This window comes from Larus michahellis, chromosome 1 (genome assembly GCF_964199755.1).
Source record: "Larus michahellis chromosome 1, bLarMic1.1, whole genome shotgun sequence".
In the NCBI taxonomy this organism is placed as follows: domain Eukaryota; kingdom Metazoa; phylum Chordata; class Aves; order Charadriiformes; family Laridae; genus Larus; species Larus michahellis.
The window spans coordinates 90,726,730-90,751,471 of record NC_133896.1 but is presented as its reverse complement, the minus strand read 5'-3'; the positions used below and the strand labels follow the sequence as shown (position 1 = coordinate 90,751,471).

Here is a 24,742-nt window from a genome sequence, read left to right as displayed (position 1 = left end):
TTCTGACGATGACATTAAAAAAGACATACCAGGTTCCCCTCAAATCTATCCTCAAACCCTTTTCAAACAAACAAATGCATTAACTGACAGGTGACTTTTAATCTATGCACCGAATGTTTCTTCGCTACCACCATGAGCCTGGTGCTGTTACCAAGCTTATCTCGAGGAAGAACACAGCGAGAGAAAAAGCAGCTAACGTGCCTCTCCTGAAAGGGTGTCACTTCTCATCTGGGAAGTACTGCCAACAGGCGTACAAACGCATACACGATACAAGTATACGTGTACACACAGCCAGCCACATCGGTCACTGCAGACAGCAACACTCGTGCAAACCGACCTGGATGTTTGAGCCCCCATGGCCTACCACTGCCTGGTACAGACCCCCTCACTCACAGGTACAAAACCTCATGCATGCCTTTGCTCATGCACACACACACGCGCTGGATCCCAGTAACTGGCCTTAGACTTTGAGTCTACCCAGCAACCGGTCCTCCACAAACTCCACGGTCCTCCAGTTACCTCCCACACCCACATGCACACTGGGACCCATGCTTCTACACTATGGATCTCCCAGAAACTAGCCTTAGACACGCAGTCTGCTTGCTAGCTGGCCCTGGGTGCTCACCCTCCCAGTCGCTGGCACTGGAGTGTGCAACCCTCTGAAGCCTGCAGCCCCACTCCAGTTGTTGGTACACAGTGTAAGTACTGGATGAGCCTTCTAGTGTTCTCTTAAAAGATAAGCTATTCCTATAAGGATTGTCAGTGAATGTTCTTTAATGCGAGTTCCTTATGATACTACACATCGCTGGAATTTGTGTTGTAGGACATTATTGCTACAAACGACCAAATTAAAAAAAAACAACTCATGTTTCTTGAATGGAAAATAAGCTAAAACTTTATTCCTAATTCAAGGAGCTGCGTTCTCAGCCTCTGAGCATTAAAAAGGTGTCTGCTTAAAACATATGATACTATACAATATGACATGATACAATACAATATAATATGATGTCGAAGTGCAGGGAAAACCCATCAGTGATTACAACAAAGTGGAAATAACAGGAGGGGGACAGACAATCACTAAGAAATAATATTCAGAATTTTTTAGACAGATGCATGGATTCTTTGCTAAGGAAAGTTAGAAAGTATAATTTGCTGTGTTCCTGCTGATGTGATGAAGAGGACTCTTCATTTATTCTCTATACAACTTGCCACCACCCTAATTGAAAACAAAACAGAACAAAAAAAATTTTTAAAAAAGCAAAAGGAACAAATACAATAATCATCTATCAGTGTCCCAACTATTGTGTCTCCTGAGACCATTAATAGAAATGACCATGTTGTATCTCCATGCTTTCTCCCCTTTGTGTACCAAGGAAGCATCTTAACCTGTACAAGTTATTTACTTACATATGGAACTAATATCTTTACACACAACTTTGTGTGTTAGATGACTAATCTGGTGGCCTTCTATAATGGAGTGCCTGCATCAGTGGACAAGGGAACAGCTACAGACATCATCTACCTGAACTTCTGTAAAACCTTTGATACAGTCCCCCACAGCATTCTTGCTGCTAAATTGGAGAGAGATTGGTTTAATGGATGGACTGTTACATGGGTAAGGAATCGGCTGGATGACCATGCCCAAAGAGTTACAGTCAATGTCTCAACGTCCGAGTGGAAACCAGTAGAAAGTGGTTTCCCTCAAGGCTACATACTGGGACTGATACCATTTAATACCTTCATCAGTATATCATTGATAGTGGGATTGAGTGCACCCTCATCAAGTTTGTAGATGACACCTAGCTGAGTGGTGCAGTTGATGTGCTTGAGGGAAAGGATGCCATCCAGAGGGATCTGAACGGGCTTGAGGAGTGGGCCCATGTGAACAACATAAAGTTCAACAAGGCCTAGCACAAGGTTCTGCACCTGTGTTGGAGCAATCACCAGGACCAGTACAGGCTGGGGGATGAATGGCTTGAGAGTAGCCCTGTGGAGAAGGACTTTGGGATACTGGTAGATGACAAATTTTATGCCAGCTGACCATGTGCACCTGCAGCCCAGACAGCCAATTGTATCCTGGGCTGTATAAAAAGAAGCATGGCCAGCAGGTTGAGGAAGGTGATTCTACCCCACTACCCTACTCTCATGTGACCCCACCTGGAGTACTGCACCCGGTTCTGGGGGCCTCCAGCACAAGAAAGCCATGGACGTGTTAGAGTGGGTCCAGAAGAGGGCAACAAAAATGATCAGAGGCATGGAACACCTCTCCTATGAAGAAAGGCTCAGAGAGTTCTGGTTGTTCAGCCTGGAGAAGAAAAGGCTCTGGGGAGACCTTCTTGTGGCCTTTCAAAATACAAGGGGGCTTATAAGAAAGACTGAGACTTTTTACCAAGGCTTGTAGGGACAGGACTAAGGGCAATGGTTTAAACTAATACAGGGTAGCTTTAGATTAGATATAAGGAAGAAATTTGTTATGATGAGGGTGGTGAGACACTGGAACTTATTGCCCAGGGAAGTTGTGGATGCCCCAGCATTGGAAGTGTTCAAGGTCAGGTTGGATGGGCCCTTGGGTAACCTGATCTAGTGAAAGATGTCCCTGTTATGGCAAGGGTGTTGGACCAGATGATTTTTAAAAGTCGCAAACCATTCTGTGATTCTATGATTGTGATCCAGTAAAGTACAAACCTACTCCCTCTTAGTATCCTTGAAAAAGGGTGCAAAAACATAATTGAGACTGTGTTCATACTCACTCTCAACTCTACCAGGTCACTTTTCAAATACGCGTACTAGTCCTGCTTTTAAAGGAACAAGTACTGAGGTTTCTACTACTCTCACTGGGAGTATCTTTCAGCCATATGAGAAACTTACTGATAGAAAGTATTTCCTGGTAGCTAGTAAAACTTCTCCCATTTTTTCAGATTTATGCCATTGTTCTATGTAAATCTATGTAAATCTCTGTTCAGATTTATCCCACATATGTCCTCAAAAATGCTGATTATTACTTTTACTGCAGGCATGAGTCCCTTTTCAATGTTTACTGAAAAGTATGATATATCTGATATTTCCCTTCTTTACTTTCTGGAGAAGTTGTCATTAATTCTCATTTTTTCTGTGTGTTTGAAAGAGTATTTTGAGAAAGAATTTCTCTGACAGATAGTATTGATTTTATTTGAGTTATGGAAAAACAATAATAGAAAACTCATCACTTGTGATTTTTCTAACTAGCCTGCACAAAGCCCAGTAAAGCACATGGAGAACAACGCCACAGCTGAGAATAGATTTACTCTGTATCCACTGATCCTTGTACTAGTGAGTAAGCTCAACCTTCAAGTGGAACACTAGCCTACCTTGGCTGTCCACACCAGACTGCTCACCAAAACTGCATAGACCAAGGCTTTGCCACAGAGAATCAGGTAAGTGAGCTTCAGGGAATTTCCATACCACAGGTAGGTCCCTGCAAATCAAGCATCATTTGTGTATTGAATTAATATCATCACAAAACACCAGACCTAATGTAGCTTTAATCAAATAAGAACCCTTGAAATCTTTAGCCAAGCAACACAGAGGAACTAGAGCCAAATGCATGGCTCCATTGAGCCATGTAGGTAGTGGGAAAGAATTGTAGGTAATGGGAAAGAACACTGTGATTCAAAGAACCAAAAGAGACATGGAGTCTAGAAAAGACGGAGGTTGGCTTTATGCTAAGAAAGTATGTTGTGACTGGAAATGTTTAACCGTTGTGTGCCACATTTACTGAAAACTAGGCTGTTCGCGTGAATCCCCTTTTAGGAACTCAAGCTTAATCACAAGATATGGACATTTTTCACTTGTTATTGTCAGTAGTCTTGTGAGTGCTGCTGATATATCAAGGAAGCTTTATATCGCCCAGAATAACATAGTATCTAGAACTTTTATTCCTGTAGATTTTTCACTCTTAAGGAATTGCAGTAGCCTTGAGACACCAGCCTGATCTTGGTTCAGCCTTAAGATTCCTGAAGCATTAGAGAAGTTGGTGAAAAACAAGAGCATGTAAATATATATACATAGACGAAAGAAACATAGTTTTTAATATGGATATCATCACAGTTTGGGGGTGAATGTGACTTGTAATGAGAAATATTCTGAATTTGATACTAAGAAATATTCAGAATTCCAGATTCTGAATCTTGATATCATAATCCCTTGGCTATGTATGAATTTTTTCTTTTATGTCTGAGCAAGCAGCTTCCCAACAGAAGCCAGTGTTAAGGACTGGAGGAGAAGATAAAAAGAGAAAATTACACTCTATAGGAAGGTTCCACAATTTCTTCTGTTATTTGAGAAAGGGAATCATAAAGAAGAGCTAAAAACCCAAAACACAGCTACATATAGCATGGCCATACAACTCTCCCGAAGTCTTTTTTTTTTTAATCTAACATACAAATCACTTAGATGACGAAGTACAAGTTATTCTTGAAGTAGAAATCTCACACACCTTGTACTTAGCCTCAGTAAAACTAGAATTAAAATACATAGACATTTGCCTGTAAAAAGACGCACATACCTTCCGTGACTGCACAACCTGAAAGACAAAAATGAACTGAAGTCATGTTTCTCTTCAATGCAAACAGAACACAAATTTTAGAAGTTTCAATTTACAATATACTGCCTGATTCATTTTCCTATACTATGTATTTTATTATACTATACATTTTACTATATTACAGAGATTTCTCAGTGAAAATCTGAAGATACCTTTGAAAAACTATAGATGTATAATGATAATGGAGATACAGAGGCCCAGGAATATGAAGAGACATATGCAAATACCTACATTATTACATATATATTTGTGCCATAACAACCCTCTATAGAAGTTGTATATAGATGTGTTTCACATCATAACCCACATCCTTTTGACTTGTGATTTCTAGTTTGTACAGCATGGTGATACGCATTTTTTACTCACCAGCATCACCGTTGATTAATTTGTGTATCGATTCCAGTGTTCCATTCTTAAAAAATTTTGCAACACACTCAAAACGGTTCAAAGGGTTAAACCATTCCTGGGCTGAGATCCTCAGTCGGCTTGTCAACGAGTAGGTACTCCCATTCCACGTGGAAAACTCATCTGTCCCCACCCCTTCTGTCCTCTTAGCACCATTCACCTTCCAGAACAGATTCAGGTGGTCAGGGTAGAAACCAGAGGCCAGGCATACCAGTGTGGCCTTGCTCTTCTGTTGGATCTCTTGCTTTGATGGGGAAAAGATGGCCACAGATGGAGGTATGATTTCGTCATTCTTCTCTAAAACAGAAAGCAACATGGCTCAGAGACTCCTTCATTGTCTTCAGTCAGAAACCCCTTAAAACTGTGCTATGTTTATGCTGTGTGACTCCTGATATATATGGCCTTTTAACAACTGTCTATTAGATTAATATCTATTAGATAGGTAGACACCAGGAAACTTACAGCGTTTGTCTTCACTCGTTATACAGGAACATAAAAGGTCTGGCTACAGAAATACATGAGTGAATTGTATTGTCTCTGCCAGAAGAATAGGAAAGCTGAAAAGAAGCTGAGCAAACAGGTAGGCAGAGAAGTACCCAGTAGTGCTAGAAGGCCTGTATTTGTAATATTGTACTAATAGATAAGAGTCTGTGTTACAATGCACAAGCATCTTCAACCAACTGCATTATATTCCTGGATATGTAGTAAGACATGACAGTTATTGCAGTGTTCAGAATTACACTGCCATGTGATAACCTACTTGGACCCCCCCACCTAAGAGGTGACTTGGAAGGAAGGAGCTAATCTTTCTCATTGTCTGAAGCGAAGAACACTTTTGGTATGTGATTTGAATCTGCCTGGGACAATTTTTGCTTTAGGTCTTACCTTGCCATCCTTTTTCCTTTAAGACTATGAAATACCTCTTTATGTTATTTATTATTTAGGTTATCCTGGGTATGATAAACTCTCATCCTAGACGACATATCTTTCCAAAATGATGCAAGATTTTATACAATCACAAACCAAAATTTGTCCCCTGTCTGAAAGTGTTTAATACGTACATATAAGACCAGAGACAACAGGCTTCTACAGTCAAAAGGATGTACAAAGCAACAAGATGTTACACAGAAGCTAGGCAGAGACCCTGAAAGCCACCTTTTTTTTTTCCCCATATACATTATTAGAGTGCCTTTTCACTCGTCTAGCATGACAAACCCACCAGGTCTGCAGAGGGCACGTGGAAACAGAAAGACAGAGAGAACTATGGATCCAGAGATAAGACTCTTACTTTTTCTCGATGTGAAGGCACTATAAATTCTAGATGCCAGTGCTTACTCTACAAAGATCCCTGGGGTGCTTCTGTGAAATGTGTGAGCTTGTACAGACTCTAGATAGTAATGGAGACAACTCCCTGGAAGGTTCAGCACTGCACTGCTTTCCTTCCAGTGGATATGAGGAGAGATTGATCAGTTTTACTGCTCCCTTCTAGTACGTGCCTTTATGAATTTTTTCGTACCCTAAAAGTATCTCTGAGATGAGTTCATTGGCTCATAGCCTAAACGGCGAATGAGTAAAGACATGGAAACAGATAGGGAGGACACAAAAGAAAAATGAGAGAGATTTAGCAGACTTCAAAAAAAAAAAAGGCAAAGAGGAAGGCAAGTAAAAAAAGACAGACAGGAAGAATGAAAAAACTACTGAAAAGATAAAGAAAGCCAGAAAATGAGCATGCTTGAAATGGAATAAGGAGACTGGTACAAGCAAGAACAGAGACAATCAGAAAAAAGTGTTATCAACAGCCTATTCTGTTCTGACCTTCCTCAGTGTTCATGGCAGACACTGGCACAATGCTTAATCACTTTCACACATAAAGTCATGCATTCCCTGTCACACCTGCTTTCCTTCATGAGAAAAAGTACCACAATTCTTCCATTCCCGTCATGGCAAGGTGAGTTTCACGTTTTCTTGTTATGTTTGACTCCTACTCTCATTTTAAAATCATCTGCGTATATGCTACGTATCTTTAACGCAAAGGAAATTTTCAAGTGTCCTCCACATTGAGCACTGGGTCAATCACGGCTACTTACCTATAACTCTGAGCACAGTGCCAACTCCAAAGGTAAGCTGTGCAGCTGAAAAGCACAGCTGTACATGGTCAGACTACAACCCACGGTATCATTGTGCTCTTCTTGCCAGCCGTTTAGTTCCTTGCTTAAAGGAGCAGGCACCCGTGTGTGTATTTCTACAGTTTACTATCAGATATGGCAGTAGCAGATGGAAAAGGTTATTTTGTATTGTGATTCCAAAATGCCTTGATATAGGTGGTGTTAAATCCTTTCCTGGGAGAGGAGAACGCAGAGAAAGCAAACACGGAAAAAGAGAAAGAATAGAGGAGAGGAGCGCACTGAGAGAAAAAGAACATAGTCCTTTCTGAGAATTAGAAGTCACGAAAGCCAGTGTCCTAACGCAACTTTAGGCAGCCTGCCCACCATCTATGGAGCAGAGGGCAAAGTACCAGCAAGACTACTTTGTCCCTGCCTGATTCAGCGGACACAAGAATCCAGACTCTACCTACGAAATGTTGCTTTTGATTGTTACATTGATGAACTGCAAAAATTTGCAGACCAAAGAATGATCTTTCATTCCCAACCCCTATAATGTTTTCTTGGAGAATGGGAAAAACAGAATTATTTCTTCCTTTCTCCCTTCATGAAGTTCCCAGTAAGGGAAGACAAAAGCAACAGAGACAAGGATCTGAAAAGTCATGCCTGCAAATCCTACGCTTCCACATTAGCACATCTCATTTTAATAAGCAACCAATAAAGCACTAATCACGTCCTCATGGCCATATGAAAAATTATCATTATTATGCTGTTAACAAAGAACGCTCTTGTCCCCGAAACCAGTGTTGTATATATCACGGAGATGTGACTTCTGTCTTACCTATGACGGTGAGTTTTGTCCCACTGCCAAAGTCGAGTTTGTTATTATTCACACTGTTTTGCAGCTGCAGAAAAACCTCTCCTCTACTTTCAGTCCTCTGAGCCAAACCTGTGGACTAACCCTACCCTCATGCTATACCACCAAAAGAAGAAATACAAAGTACATTAATTTATGGTCCCTTTAAAAAAAAAGAAAGGTCTTTAAGGGAACACCACCACATCTGTGTGTCTAACCAGGTGAGATCAATCTCAGAAATACCTCTTCCAGAGCCCTTTTTCTTCAGGCTTAGGTGAATCGGTTGTTGCATATTTTGCCATTTCTTTAGATCACGTTTATGTATTTATCTAGGTGTACTCTTAGAAAATATTTCCCATATGCATAGAGTAATTTTCTTTGCTTATTTTCAACTTAACAGCCTCATTTCCTTAATTTCCTCATTTCCTTTCAACATCGTGAATATTCTTCTCTAGTAAAACACGTCTTTTTTTTTTGACTTACAAAATAACTTGCAATATATAACACAGGACCCTGGTCCACTCTCCCCATTGTAGCAGTTCCTAAATATCCCTCCCTTTCTCCTTCTCTGGAAGGAATTCTCTGCTTTTATTGTCTCTAGTCTCTTAGCTATTATTATTGAAGTTAGCTGCATAATTGTTTATCGTCAATGGGGGATCATCAGCTCAGGCACTTCAGATTCACACTGGATTTCAAAAAAATGTACCGATCACTGAATATTTCCTATGGACATTGAATTTTATCACTTGTAAGCATTTTACTCTGCAGAGGAATGGTATGGTACAAAAGGCTGAGGCATCAATTCCTCCAACTCCAGGAACAATACAATGAGAAGAAGAGATCGCCATGATTTATCAGTCTTAGAAGCAGCCTTGTTTTCCCCTGGATTTGGACTCTCTCCAAATCCAGAAGTGTGGCCCAGAGAGAAACATTCCCTGAGAGCTACTTTTATTTGAAATCAATCACATATTCCATTTCTGTGGTTTTCAGTGGGTTTTTAGCATCTACTCTGAAATAGTAAGACTGCTGTCCTAAATGATCTTTTTATCACTATCTTGATGAGCCTGTTTTGTGGAAAGAAACTTGCTGTGCTGTGGACAGTTGTTTTCTATAACAACAAGGAATTAAACAACTGCAGAGAGCTGTTAGTATTGCTTATGATAAAGTTGAATTTTTATTTGTGGCTTCTGTTTTGTCAACTAAAAATGCTAGTACACTTATTTGTCTTTCCCAGTTACCTGAGATAACACATGCTTTAGTTTACCCTGAAAAGACACAGAGTAATTTAAGTTTGTGGAGTATTTATTTGGTTTTCTTGACCTGCCCAAAGTGTAAATGTAACTCAGTTCTTCCCAGCCAAATACCCTTTCATTGAATTGTCCTTAATCACCTGTGGTCCCAGGAGAACTAGGATTATGGAAAATAGCTATACTTTGGGGAACAGTGATTTTTGCAGGTGTCAATTTATTAAGACAATATACTTATGATATGCGCATACTTTTTAACCCAGTCCTCATCCTCGTTCTTTCTATGGAAAACTTTTTATTCACTGAAAATGCATTCATTCAGTTCTCCAAAGTGAAATGTGTGTCCCTACCTAGGGTACTAAGGTATTCTCCAAAGTAGACTGGGTTACTAGCACATCAGGAAAACACCAGTTTAATAATGAAAGGGAGAATAAGATTGAAGTGAAGCTCTCTAAAGAAAAGACCTGGGATTTGAAGTGACTTAAAAGAGAAAACAAAAATTTCTTACCCATTACTGTAAGTTTTGTGCCATTGCCGAAAATCAGGTTATTGGTAGTCACAGTGACAAAATGTTGTATCATAAACGAAGAAAAGGGATGCACTGCAATTGACTTAAGGAAATAGAAGCTTAAGCAACGTTTATTGGATCTGGAATCACAAAGATCCCTCAATGTCTGTATGAAGGGCTTTGGCAGAAAATCAGCTTGAAATCCCCATTGTGTAATCTCTAGCCTTTATCAAAGCATTTCCCGGAGTTTTTTGATACTTATTTTTACTGTCTACATTTCAGCTCAAGTTATTTTACAACCCTTTTCTAATGTTGTCGCATTGATATTACCTGCTATTCTAATTTTGCAGATGTAGTAAACCATGCAGACGTACCACATAGGATGTCATTGTCTAGAAATAAAATTCCTCTACAACTAGAGCTTCCTTACTGTCAGTCTTGTACTTTAAGCATTGGGAAGCCTTCCTTTCTGTAACTTGTGGAGTTAATAATAAAATAATACTTGCTTTGTGGTTGTCATAGTCACATGCATTTTCATATAGGCGGTTCGCTTTTGTGGCACTGAACTACTTTTAGTAGTTCACATTCCATTTGTTTTCCCCTCAATGGTAGGCCATCCATCTGGAGTAGTCTTTCAGGATCCCATTCAGTTTTCTGATAGGTTAAAAGTAATCCAAACAAGGAGAGTCCAGAAGAATCAGTTGGCTGGTCTCAGACAAACCCTTGACATCAACTAGGAAGAACTGCAGTGAGACAGTGTGAAGAAGGATTAGAGAAAACCTTTGTGCTCACAGGCGTGAGTCAGTCAGTGGACACTGGAGGCTTATTAAAAGAGAAAACCCCAACACATTTTATATACTGCATCTGAGAGATACCTGCTACACATCAGAATTCTTTTTCTAACCCTTTTATCACACAAGAACCATTTTGTGGTCTATTGCAAACATTATCACATCAGAAAAAAATACTAATTCTCTGCTTCACGTACTCCGATAGGTTTTAGGTGCATTTGCAGTCAACCTGGTTTGCTGAAATTCATTTCAGTGTCTCAGAATCTCCTGGCTTGTTTTCCAGAGAGAGCAGGCTCAGTTCTCAGAAGATGAAAGTAAGTCCTAGCATCCCAGGCCTGTCAAGAAAAAACAAGACAGAACGTGCCTGCTGTGCTGCAGAATTCTCTGTGGCTGCCTTAACGCACTCTCCCACAAGGCTTTTGCACATTTGGGTTTTTGTAAAGGCCTCCTGGGGAATGTATCATTGTGGGCTACCTGTCCCCACAATGATAGAACCTCGTACAAAAACGATCCCACCCATGGCTCCGCCCTCCCATTTTGTCACCCCATGGGAACCACAGGCCACATCCTTCCTCTGCCATTACTGCTTCTGTGTGGTAGTCCAATTACCTCTTAGTGTATGCATTACCCCTGAATTTATAATCCCAACATTTTTCTCCTATAGACAAAAAAGTAATTTTTTTTTCTTTTATTGGCTGGTTTTAGATGCAACTATTTTTCACTTGGTAACTTCATGACAGTGTTTATGCTGCTTTCCTTCCCATGCTTTTTTCTTCTGCCCCAGGATGATAAACAGACCTCAAGCCCACTGTAACTGGTCTGATTTGCTTAGTACAGACTGGTGTTTCTGTTTGTAGCCTGGCCTGATTGTGAATATCCTCTTTGGTCCGTGCTGCACTTGTAACAGTTGCTCTGCAAGGGAGGGAAGTAGGATGATGAACTCTTAAGTTTGTTTTCCTCTGACTGCAGAAGTACAGGAAGCAGAAGTACAAGCTTCTCCCCAGTGCCTGTGACCCTGACTATGAAAAGGCTTCATCTAGGAGTAAGAGCATGCCTTCATTTTGGAGACCCTCTGAAGGAGCTGGGGACTGGCAGCGACAAGTAACAGGATACTTTTATCTCCCTCCCTTACACATAATTAAATGGAGACACAAAACTGTATTTTTTCCCCCCATAGGTTTGTCCAGATATGATGCAACTCCCAAGAGGGAAAGATCTGTGCCACTGAGGCGGTGTGTACCAGAAAACACTGAGGCAATACGGGGAAAGACAGGCACATGAACAAACCAGTTTAGGTTTGGGGCATACGCAGCCCATTCTGGCCTAGTCTTCTTACATAAAAGGTCAGCACATAGTCAGCAACGTGACCAAGTACCTGCAGTAAACATGTTGTTCATATTGCTCTTTAATGGTTTCACTTCAGTCTGTCTTGATATAAAAAATAGGCTGTAAGTACAGGACACAATGCTTCAAAACAAGTTAATTCTACTAGGAAAATCAGAAATTATTTTCTCTTGTTTTCAGATATCACCGAAGAACCCATAATTTCTCATACAGCCTATTCAGCTGGGAACAGCTATTAGTGTCCCAGGGAAAAGAATGAGAAACATAGGCTAAGATGAAACATTTAAGATCAAGACATAAGACTACAGAAGGTAAGATATTGGACCAGTGATCTCAGGTGCCCCTACAGTATCCTCTCTTCAACAACAGCAAAACTGTGTGCTTAAGTCACTAGTTATGTGAATGACTGCAGACATTTGTCTTTGGTTAGATTGAATTCCCTTTAAAAATACATTTAGGATTTTATTTGTCTGGCTCTGCCTAAATAATAACACTAATAGTGTGATATTATTTGTTTGCCTGGGTCTTAGTCTGCCTCTGATCTCAGCACTGTTTACTCTGGGTTTAAAACCATTCTACGAAAATTCATTTAAGATTATCCTGTCTCCTTCTGCAGTCTATACCTCTATTACTGTCCTTACTATCGCTAATAGACTCTCTCCAATATGGTGCCTTTCATTTAAAAACAGGCAAATCACCTCTATATTAATTTTGAAGGAGTGTTTCTATGTGGTGCTAACATCTCCTCAGGGCATGTTCATAAAGCAATTTCCAAGACATGCCAGCAGAGACCAGTGTTGTCCCACTTCAATGTTCACCTGCAACCTGTCAAAATGAAAGGCCTTCTGGGCCATGAATTCAAATGAGTGAGAGGAAAAGAAGAGCGGAAAGACAGTTCCTTGATTTTTATTTCCATGTCTCTCATAGGAGCCTTCACGGGCCGAGTTGTGTAAAACTTCAGACAACAAGGAAAAGTCACAATATGCAGGCAAGAGACATTTAGAGCCTTTACATTTAGAGACCATTTCTAACAATGCTATCATTTTAGTGGGGGAATTTCACAGGAAAGTAGTGATCGTATCACTTACATCAGTCCTAGATTCTTCTTTAGAATTTACAGAAGAAGCAGCTGCAAAGAAGCAGACAGAACTACAGAGATGCCCTGAGCTTTACAGATTTCTTTTAGGGACACCAGGAAGCTCTTTTCATAAATATTCAGTACTTTTGACCATGAACCCCTAAAATTAAGCAACAGACCCTTTTTAGGGTATGTTTGTTGCTGAAAAGATAAGATGGTGGAAGGAGAGGATGCATAAAATCACATCGTGTGGTGGGCTGACTAGGTGGCTCCCAGGTGCCCACCAAGCCCCTTTGTCACTCCCCTTCCTCAGTGGGATTGGGGGTGAGGGGGAAGAAAATAAGATGAAAAAAACCTCATGGGTCAAGGTAAAGGCAGTTTAATGAAGAAAAAGCAAAGACAGTGTGCAGAAGCAAAGGAAAACAAAAATATTTATTCTCTACTTCCCATCAGCAGGCAATGTTCAGCCACTTCCTGGGAAGTAGGGCCTCAGTGCACACAGCAGTTGCTCCAGAAAACAAATGCCTTAATAGCGAATGTCCCCTCTCCTCCTCCTTTCTCTTAGCATTTCATTGCTGAGCATGACATCATAAGTTATGGAATATTCCTTTGGTTGCACTGGGTCAGCTGTTCTTGCTATGTCCCCTCCCAACCTCTCTTGCACCCTCAGCCTAAGTGGCCTTTGGGCAGGGTGGGCGGTGGAGGGGATGGGTTCAGAGAGAGAGTCTTGATGTTGTGCGAGCACTGCTCAGCAGTAGTAGCCAAAACACTGGTGCGTTATCAACACCTTTCTAGCTACAAATACAAAGCATAGTACTATGAGGGCTGCTATGGGGAAAGTTAACTCCATCCCAGCCAGACCAAATACACATCCCTATGCCATCCTACGTATGTATATTTCCTTTATTTCATTTCCTTTGTTTCCCTTCTCTTCCAGCTTCTATCTACTCAAGCTTCTTGTTAGAGGCCATTGATTTGCACCCAAGTTGTTCCATTAAAGAAAAATATTGTTTCCCAAATGTTCATCTTTGCTCCCAACCCAATACCTGTATTAAATGATTAACACAAGGTTATTTGTCCTATTATTTCTGTTCTGAGTCAGTTCTTGTCTCACAGGAAACCTGAGAAACTGCAGCAGTGCTGGGAAACACCTTTGTTTGGCATCCTCATTAATGATCTGGATGATAGGGCAGAGTATACCCTCAGCATCATTTTGCAGAAAACACCAAAGTGGGAGGAGTGGCTGGTACACTACAGAGTCACGCTGCCATCCAGAGGGACTTCGACAGGCTGGGGAAATGGGCCGACAATAACCTCATGAAGTTCAACAAGAGGAAGTGCAAAGTCCTGCACCTGGTGAGGTATAATCCCATGAACCAATATATGCTGGGGGCAACCCAGCTGGAAAGCAGCTTGTCAGAAAAGGACCTGGGTCTCCTGGTGGACAGCACGTTGAACATGAGCCAGCAACGTGCCCTTGCTGCAAAGGCAGCAAATAGTGTACCGGGCTACATTAAACAAAGTTTTGCCAGCAATTTGAAGGAGGTGATCCTTCCTCTTCATTTAGCACTATTAAGGCCACACCTGGAGTACTGTGTCCAATTCTGTGCTCTTCACTACAAGAGAGACATGGACAATCTGGAGAGTGTTCAACAAAGGGCCACAAAGATGACAAAGGGACTGGAGTGCGTCGCACAGGAGGAGAGGCTGAGACAGCTGGGACTGTTTAGCCTAGAGAGAGAAGCCTCAGGAGGGCTCTGGTTAATATATATGTATATAAGTAATATAATGTATATAAGTACCTGAAGGGAGAGTGCAAAGAGGATGGAGACAGGCTCTTTTCAACGGTGCCCAGTGACAGGCCCAAAGGCAATGAGCACAAACTGAAATGCAGGGGGTTCCTTCTGAGCACAAGGAAACACTTTTTTACTGTGAGGGTGACTGAGATCTGGAGTAGGTTGCCTAGGGAGGCTGTAGAGTCTCAGTGCTTAAAGATACTCAAAAAGCTGTCTAGACACAGTCCTTGGCCACTGGCCCTTGGTGGCCCTGCTTGAGAAGGGGGTTTGGACAAGATGATCTTCAGATGCTCCTTCCAACCTCAACCATTCTGTGATTCTGTTATTCTGTGATTCTGCAAAACCCTCATAGTAGTTGCAGGGTGACCACATCACATGGTATAGCATCATTATCTGCATAGTGGTGTGACTTTACACATCCTCTTCTTCCATCATCCTATCTTTTGAGTAGCTAGCATAACCTCTAGACTGCAGATAGGCTATTATTGACAAAGTACTATTCATTACAGATATATGGCTGTTTACACAGATGTGCCTGAGATTTCACTGCTGAATATCTAAAATAAGTACTTTTGACAATGGTTTCCGTACCTACAGCTCCCCTGCCACCTTCTACAGCAGGAGATGAAGAAGAATAAATATGAGGACAGGGAGTGCAGCAAGGAGAGTAGCTATTTCATGCAAAACTTCTTAGAATAGCTGCTTTTTGTGCAGTGCCACCTCATGCTGGCAAAAGAAGTACTGCGTAGGAGAAAATTATATCTCAGAGCTGGATTAGAGAACTGTGACTGCATAATTTTGAGATGGCAATGACCACTAGAGATCTCTGTGGTTTTCCACTACCACCTGGAAATTGCACAGCTGTGACTGGTCAATAATTAAGCTCATTAATCTGTTGAACATTGAAAGCTGCTGATAAGTTTGTTTTCACAGGGCCTTAAAATTGCATTTGCCACTCTAAACTAAAAAAGCCCAAGAGTTGAGAAATAGAAAGGGATCCTTCCTCTGTTGTGTTCCCAGAGCTGGTAAAGTTGGTTTTCAGTGTTTAAGCAAGAGGTCTGAGCTAGGACTCTAACATTATGATTTTCAGGAACTGGTAATTTATTAAAAAAGAACAAAAATAATCTAAAAAAATCACCCAAATGTCACTCCCAAAGTTACCACCACGGTGCTTATATCCCTTAATGATTCCATCATAAACTGCTTTTCCTAAAACTTTCACAGGGCATTTGAATCACCAGTAATAATTCCAGACAGCAACAGAGTGAATGTGTTTGGTCTTTGTCTAAGATCAGAGGCTGAAGAGAATAAGGAACTCAGTGTGTCTCTGCTATGTGAGAGACAATGCTTTCCCAGTGCTTCCCTGCTGTTTGTCTGTAGCCTGATATGAACAGTGAGTAGATCAGGGACCTAAGAGTGTTCTGCGGAGTAAATGGGTGCTCCCTGGCAGCAAGGAATGGTGTATTACGCTCATCGCTGAGCTGCTCCTGGAGTCAGAGGAATATTGGCTACCAGGCTGAGCAAGGAGCGGTGCGTGAAGCTGACTCTTTCAAAAATGTCTTTGGAGGACTGGAGTAAGTCTGGGATGCAACTAGATTTAGCCTCTTCAGAGCCTCCACTGTGTCCAGGGTGAGACTACAATGAATGAAGTTTCTGTCATGTGTCTGGATTTCCCTAACCAAGACCATTTTAGCTTCTTTTACAGCAGAGCCTGGAAGCAAAGTAACATTTATGTAGTATGGTCGATCAGGAGACTAGGACCCTGGCATGAAATCAAGTGATCTATCCTGGCAGCACAAAAGTCTCCCAGCAATTTTGGTGAAATGGAGTGTGAGGATCTTTTACAGGACATACTCCCAGCTGATTCCCACTCCTTGCTCTCACCAGCTATTCCCATCAGCTCCCACTCTTTTTTTTTTTTGCTTAATCAAATAATATGTTTCATTTCAGCATATCCAGCTTTCCCACATCACTGAGCATTTGCTGCCTGTGATAGTTATGTGCTTCATATGCTATGTCTTCCGTACAAGCATATGAGACAAACAATTGGTCTGTGCTCGATGGTATGCAGTCTGTCAAAGACATGACCTAAAAACAGAAGCCCAAAATACAGAAGCGTATAGCCATACTTTCTTACAGATAGCTTTTGCTCTTTTATGTGCTGTTCCCCTTTCTTTGAAGAAAAGGTAAATTCTAGGTTATGTTATGAAAACAGGAGCACAGACAGGCAATGGCAGGTAGGGAAACCCTAATAATACCCTGCCCTCACTTTTCCCAGGCCCATCACTGAAGAGCAATTAGTTCATCAAAAGCTCATCTCTGCAAGCAATGAAGACAGAAGCACAATGGGAGGTGATTTCTGCCTTCAACTGTCTCTCACAAGGGGAGCACCAGGTGACGGCAGCTTTTTGTGGTTTCCTTTCTCTGCCCACGAGGTTTTGCTGAGAAGAGCTGCCTCAGTGCAGCTCAGAACCGTATGCATTTCAGTGGCAAGGAAGAGAGGGTTCCTGCAATTAAGCGGTGTGGGGAGGACGTGAATAAAAGTGCTGCAGGGCATGCTATTGCTTGTTAAGCTGCTAAGGGACTGTCCCTTCCACAATGGAAGGTATGCCTGTTTCCTCCCACCTGTACTGGTGCCGTCCTCCTATGTCCACAATCAGAGGCTGGGCTCTCCTCCCACACCAATCAATCTCTCATTGGGCACCTCTGTCTCCGGATGGATCATCAGTTCATCAGTATGTGTAAGAAGCTTGAATTCTCCTTCTGCTTTGTACTCTTTTCTTGGTGCTATGGTGAGGTCCATGGGGAGCTAGTGGCCCAGAACATGACTGTGCTTCTGTAACACCAATCTTAAGAACTATCTGCTACCTTTCACTAACCACATCAGTAGTGCCTCAATTCTTAATGCTGATCTATGGGTTTGTATTTCTGAAGGCTTTTTGTCTTCGAATCTAGATGCTGCTGCACTGCTTTTTCTGTCCCTCTTCCCTCCAAAATGTCCTGGCTCTATTGCCCCACACCTTCCTTGTCTTTCTTCTGCTCTTCCTCTGCCCCTTTCCAATATGTCTTGCACACATTTTTCAGAGACTCCGTCTCTCACTCAGGCAAGGTGGGGATTTTATCTTAGTGTTCAATCCCCTCGCTGTACTGTGTGATCACTCGCAGCACAGAAATACATGGCTGCATCACTGGATGTCACATTCTTGATTGTCATCACAGAGTAATCATTATTGTCTCTGCTTATGCCAAACTTGGCCTCACTGTAACCTTCTTCATAAGAGCTCTGCAACCATGCAGTAATAGTGGCTACTAACTTCAGACCATTTCTTGGAGGCTGCTTGTACCATAACATATAGGCAAGTGTGGTAAAATTCTGGTAGCAGGAGATGTCAACAGTCTCTCCAGACCTCTTAAGGGTTTCTTCTGGCCACTGCTTGATGAGGTTTCCAACCCCAGCACCTGCATGAGTGAGAGAGAAAAAGAGAAAGGGAGATGAAGCCAGGATGATGGCCAAAAAGGGTCCTTTACCTCACGCCAGCCTTGCATGGCCTGGAGGAGAGCCATGCTGCGGATGGATCTGTTGTCTCTCACCAGGTAAAAGAGCAAGCAAAACAGTCAGCATGGCCTCTCAGCTGTCCCAGAACACTGTGTTACTGATGATTGTGAGTCAAGAGAGAAGAGGCTAGAGAGACGGATGCCCCTCCCCTTGTTCTCATTTTTCCATCACGCTTGGGCAGAGAAGAGAGAAGGGACAGTCAACCTTTGATACCCTCTTTGGTGAGCCATTAAAAGAAAAGTGAAGTATTTACGTGGCTGTAAGTTTTGCTTTAGCCTTTCAACAAGACAGGCAGTGTTCGGTGCTGCTGACAAAAGTGTGGGATTGCTTGCAGACCAGTAAGTTGCTGGCTGAATATTGTACTGCCTGTTATTCCATCATCATCCGTGTCTGTGAATAGGATCTGTCAGCCATGAAAACCTGGGAATATTGGCATCATAAATGATTTTTTGACTCATTTACACCTGTGTATGTAACTTGGGATGTCTTTCCAGAAGGCTTTATTCCAGTAAATGTAAGCATATATTGTTTCCTTCTGGAGAGATGTTCTTAGTCCCTGAAAGACGATACGTCACAACTCAGAACTTATGTTAGACAGAAGCAAATATAATACACACAGATAGCGGAGGCACAAAAATCGTTTTGAATCACATCTTAGTTTCTTCAGTTTTACGGTCATCAGGGAAGCATATTCCCGGCAGTTTAATCTTCTTGGGAGTTCTAATTCACTTCCTAATTACAAAAAGCAAGGCATCTCTGCCAGCTTTTTTTTCTGAAAGCAAAAACTGTGGTTAGACATTAGCCTCATGAACAGTCTGTTATTTCTAGTCTGCCAAGTACTTCCTAGTTAGCCTTGTCTTAACCTGTACCATTCTGATCTTTTCTGTATATCTAAGATTCAAAAAACTTATATCATTAGCTGATTCTTTTCTCACTAGTACTTTGAATGAAATATACATATTCAATGATCTTCTTCAGTAATCCTGATATTGCATCTTCCAAACAGTAAGCAATATTACTGAGGTTTTCTCTTTTTCTTCCCGTTTTGTTGATATTTGCCTGAAGGTCTAGAGGAATTCATATTTTCCCTTGACCCTCTTTGTAGAAGAGCCATGTTCTGTCTGTGAGCCTGGTGATATTGTACTTTCTCTGGGCTTAAGGCTGAGTTCCTAGGGTCATACCAGGATTCAGAGCAGTGTGAATGACAAAAATTTTGGTAATGACAGTTCCTTGTCTCGCTTTTTAAATTCTGCTTTTTTAAGAAGTTAACAGAAATTACCTGAAAAGATACAGCTTCTTCCCAGACAGGAAAGAAAATATATTCTATATGATCTATAAAAGTTTTTTTATGATCTCCAGTGTCATGGACACTTACCATATGAGAAGGAGGGTTTTGACAATGGCTCCCATTCAGTCCCTGCCAGTTCTTGTCACTACAGGTTTTCTCAGGAGAAATTATTCCTTACCCATGCTCCAGCAAGGCTGAGGCCAAGGCTGGATGTATTACAGTTTCAGCGACTTGTCAAGGAATTGTAGACAATACAGAACATTTTTTTAATTACCTTCTGTATCTTTTACATTTTTCTTTGAATTTTTGCACTGCTTTCAAAGTCAATACAGCAGTTAGCAAATGAGTTTGACCAAATTTAATATGCCTGTATATTCTTTTATATTTTTGACACAGATTATCCTTGGATGCATATTTTTAGCATTTACTCCCCACACCTGCTCTTTTTTATCTTTCATGGAAGTCTTGTCTTGATTTGTCTTGTACTCCATCTGAATTTATTGACATTTTGCCCTTTCGCATTACTGCTAGGATGGAACAACTTGAGACACTTCCATGGGCAATGTTCCATGGGACACTGCTTCTTTGATGAATGTCCATAAATCACCCCTACATGTCTTGTGCATGGAGAAACTACAGGATTTTTAGTTTGATTATTGTCTGTCATGACAAGTCTAACATGTCTGTTAGAAACCTTTTCAACCTCAAGTCCTGGAGGGAGACACTATTTCAGAGACTTGATGGGAACAGACTACGGAGACTGTGGGAATTAATTCTAGGATTATGCTGTGTAAGAACTCTGAGACAAGGAAAAATCATTTCACTGCAGCTGGGCTGCACATTCTTCTTCAGTCACATGCACTAGAATGTATTACTCATTCCAGGATGAAGATTTTTATCGAGAGTAACTTTTCTGTCTCAGGAAACAAAAAAAAATGATTGCACACTCTCCAAAAGAAGGAAGTATCTGGAAGATGTAACTCAGGACCTCTAGCGTGTCTCTCAGGAATTGCTTAACATGTTGCTGCCTTCTGAAGAGTGGCTAGATTGGCAGCCCTTCTGTTTTTCCGTTCAAAACATCTAATTCTTTCAATCTATTTTCTTTTTAGAATAAAGAAGTAACAAGGGAAAACAAAATAGTACCAAAATAAAGGCAGTTATGGTTGAGCTTCCCAAATCAGACCCTGAACTACTGGATTTGGGGAAGAATAGATGTAGGAAAATAGAGGAATAAAGTTATAGAAGGGGCCAGTCACAGGTAAACAGGTTTCTCATCAGTATGCTTGTCTGGCTATGCCTTGTGCCTCCTCAGCTCAGTGTATGTCTTATTAAATTCTATTTCTAAGTATTTCCCTGAAGGAGGGATAGTCTGTTCTGACCGCATGTGTTTTGTGTATGGAGGTCCAAGTGCTAGTCAGGTAAGAGTGGCCACGTGTTTGTCATGCCAGCAGCTGGGGCAAAGGAGGGTATGTGAGTGCGTGTGCTCACTAGTGCACATGAAGGCAGACCAGCTGGCAAGTAAGTGAAGTGACCTAGGTTCCAGGTGTGTGTCTGTGTTTCTAATGGCAAGACCAGTGGGAGGTGGCAACCAGAGGGAGCGGAGGAGTCTCAGACACCTACTGGGGAGAGGGGTGCGCGTGCGTGTGTGGTTGGTGTTTGTGTGCGCGTACCAGCAATTGGAGTGAGGCTGCAGGGCTTGGGTACTGTGGTGACTGGGATACAGGGGCAGCTACTGAGCAGACTCAGTGTCTAAGCACAGCTATGGAAAGGATGCACACGTATTTCCCACTGTTAAACCTTCATCCAGTTCAGCCAGAGAGGGACACAAGATGAGGCCATTGGTGCTGTTTCTGTTTGTGTGAGTGGTAGGTGTGTCTGTCTGCCCTGATCTGTGTGGCTGGCTGCGTATACATGTATATATGCATTGTATATGTGTGTGTCTAGTGGGAGTACATTCTCAGCCTTGCTATCAGCTGGGTCAGGCGGCATGGAGCTGGGGCAGCCTCCCCTCTGTCAGACAATCAGATTCAGCCCAGCCTAACAGTGAGCCTCAAGGAAAGCAGTGAGATCTGCTCCTTAAGGGAAAAGGAGACCGTAGAAGAAATGTGACAATGAGGAAAGCGCTGAGGTACCCTGCCTATGTGGAAGGGAACCAAAAGAACAAGGAAAAGCTTCCTACTGAAGAGTTTTCAACAAAATCTGGAAACAATAAGAACTGGCTTAGCAAAGTTTTGTGCTGGATTTGGAAATTTATGGCATGAAACAGAGCATCAAGCAAAGATTGGCTGTTGTAACACAAGGAAGGCACTGGCAGCCCATTTTCAGAGCTACATATAGGCTTAGTATTTAACGTCAGGACTAGGACTGTGTCCAGATCAATGGTGACTGTGTGCAATTACCATCAGAAGACTCTTAAATCTTGGTGGATTTAAGGTGTGTCAGGACAGTTTCTTTCAGTAGCCTACACTGGTACAGAAAGTTTCTGTAGGTCCACCTGTTTGTTTATATAATCATAGAATAGTTTGGGTTAGAAGAGAGCTTTAAAGGTCATCTAGTCCAGCCTCCCCTCCAATAAGCAGGGACACATTCAGCTAGATCAGGTTGCTCAGAGCCCCATCCTACCTGACCTTCAATGTTTCCAGTGAAGGCACCTCTACCACCTCCCTGGGTGACCTGTTGCACCACCATCATTGCAAAATATTTCTTCCTTATATTTAGTCTAAATTTTCCCTCTTTTAGATTAAAGCTATTACCCCTAGTCCTATCGCAACAGGCCTCGCTAAAAAGTTTGTCCCCATCTTTCCTGTAGGCCCCCTTTAAGTACTGAAAGGCTGCTATAAGGTCTCCTCGGAGCCTTCTCTTCTCCAGGCTGAACACCACCAACTTTCTCAGCCTGTGCTTATAGGAGAGGTGTTCCAGCCCTCTGATCGTTTTTGTGGCCCTCCTTTGGACCCCTTCCAACAAGTCCATGTCATTCCTGTGCTGAGGGCTCCAGAGATGGATGCAATACTCCAGGTGGGGTCAAATAAGAGCAGAGCAGAGGGGCAGAATCACCTCCCTTGACCTGCTGGCCACTCTTCTTTTGATGCAGCCCAAGATACGGTTGGCTTTCTGGGCTATGAATGCACATTGTTGGCTCATGTCCAGCTTTTCATCCACCAGTACCCCCAAGTCCTTCTAGGCAGGGCTACTCTCAATCCCTTCATCCCCCAGCCTGTATTGATACTAGGGATTGCCCTGACCCAGGTGCAGGATCCTGCACTTGGCCTTGTTGAACCTCATGAGGTTCCCACAGGCCCACTTCTTGAGCCTGTCCAGGTCCCTCTGGATAGTATCCAGTCCCTCAGGTGTGTCAACCACACCACTCAGCTTGGTGTGGTCTGTAAACGTGGTGAGGGTGTATTCCATCCCCCTGTCTCTATCATTGATGAAGAATTGAACAGTTCTGGTCCCAATACAGACTCCTGAGGGACACCACTTGTCACTGATCTCCATTTGGACATTGAGCCATTGACCACTACCCTCTGGATGTGAACATCCTATCTCATCCACCCAACAGTCCACCCATCAAATCTGTACATCTCCAATTTAGAGAGAAGGATGTTGTAGGCGACCGTGTCAAAGGCCTTACAGAAGTCCAGATAGACAGACAATTCCTAAAGAAATCATTCCTCCTCAGGCTTGTCATCTCAGATCCCTTGCCCATTCAGACCTGTGCTGCTCCTTTCACACCTCTCATCTCCAACCAGTCCATTCTAATTCCATTTCTAATCCAGCTGTGTCTGCTTGTCTGGTGCAAATTCCCCTTCCTCATCCCTTCTATTTCACTGTGCCAGCCTCACTGGCTGCCACGTCTAAACTTCTTCCCCAGATTTTTCAGACCACTTAACTTTCTACCTCACCATCTTTACACTTTTTCCAGTCCCTATTTGTCCTCCCTTTTCTTTCCCAAACTCTCCATCCTGTATTGTCACAGCAAAGAGGCAGTTTCTAGGTTTGGAGATGTTAAAATTGCCCAGTAGTGGCCCAGTTTACACAGGTTTGGGGTGCACAGACCCTTCAGGGGAAGTTTTTCTGTCTGCTCTCTACAGATCATGTACTGGATGAGGTGGATGAAATAAATACTTTAAAATCTGATCTCCCCCGTCTGCTATGTCCTTGCAGGGCCCTTCCTTTCCTTTCTGGTCCAGCCATTCGCTGAAGATTCCTGGGACACAGTCTGTTTCCCACCTCAAAGGCTGAGGCTGTATATCCACTTGTGGCTGCATGTGGGACCACTGTTCTCATGAATTTCCTACCCTTCTCCCCAGTACTATGGTCTCTCCTCACTTTGTTATTCCCACAGTGCCTTTGGCCCACAGTCCTCCAGGACCTCTTCCTGAGCCCATGCACTCTGAAAGAAGGCATGACTTTCCTTCTTCCAAAAACAAAAACCAGAATAGCAGAAGAGTAAACACAAATATGTGGGTAGCGCTGCCCCTGCCCTCTCCTCCCTTCCAGTCCCCATGCTTCCTTTCTAAACTGATCTTCTCCCATGCTTTACACTGTTATAAGGTCACAGACCTTTTCTGCACCTGCTTGCTGTTGTTTTCCTTTCCTTAGCAACTAGTCTGTGTTACCTGCTAGATCCTGGTGTCCCTGAGGAAGTGAAGAGGAAAGATGATGATCATTGATCACAGCTGTTGCCAGTGGCCTGACTGCTCTGTGCCTGTGGTCTCTGACCACTGTTTGACCCACCACCATAGTTGTAATGACCACCATCAAAGCTGTCACAGTACCAGTGAGATAACTTCACCATTGGCAGGGGCAAAAGAGGACTCTGCTCCACTGCTGTAGGAACCTCCTCTCTAGGGACCTGCTCCCTCTCCTCCCTTTCTCAGTAAGAGGGCCAGGAGTAAAGAAAAGGAGGAACCTGTCTCAGAAGACTTTCTAGATGGTTCACAATTCCTTATCCCTTTGCCTCCTGGCCCAGCAGCTCTAGGCCACTGCTCCCAGCACTCACACCCAAACGAGAACAGAAGGGAAAGGTCAGAAGGAGCTGGTGTAGGGCTGTAGGGAACCCCCCTTTTGTATGGTGCTCATCAATTCCCAGAGAAAATATCTGTAAGGTCTTTAAGTAAGACTTTTATTTGTGCTATTATCTTAAGAGGAGTGATAGGGCGGAAGGGTAGTGGCCAAGGAGCCAGTCA

General features: G+C 42.4%; 1 gene segment (V, D, J or C); it reads right to left on the bottom strand.

Moving 5' to 3' along the window:
* Positions 1–868: 868 nt before the first annotated feature.
* LOC141744684 (T cell receptor beta constant 1-like) overlaps positions 869–24,742 on the bottom strand; it is a 35,517-nt gene continuing 11,643 nt past the window's right edge. Inside the window, 5 exon segments of the C gene segment in view lie at positions 869–1,216; positions 3,348–3,454; positions 4,544–4,561; positions 4,949–5,284; positions 7,931–7,983. Of these exon segments, the coding sequence occupies positions 1,190–1,216; positions 3,348–3,454; positions 4,544–4,561; positions 4,949–5,284; positions 7,931–7,983 (541 nt within the window).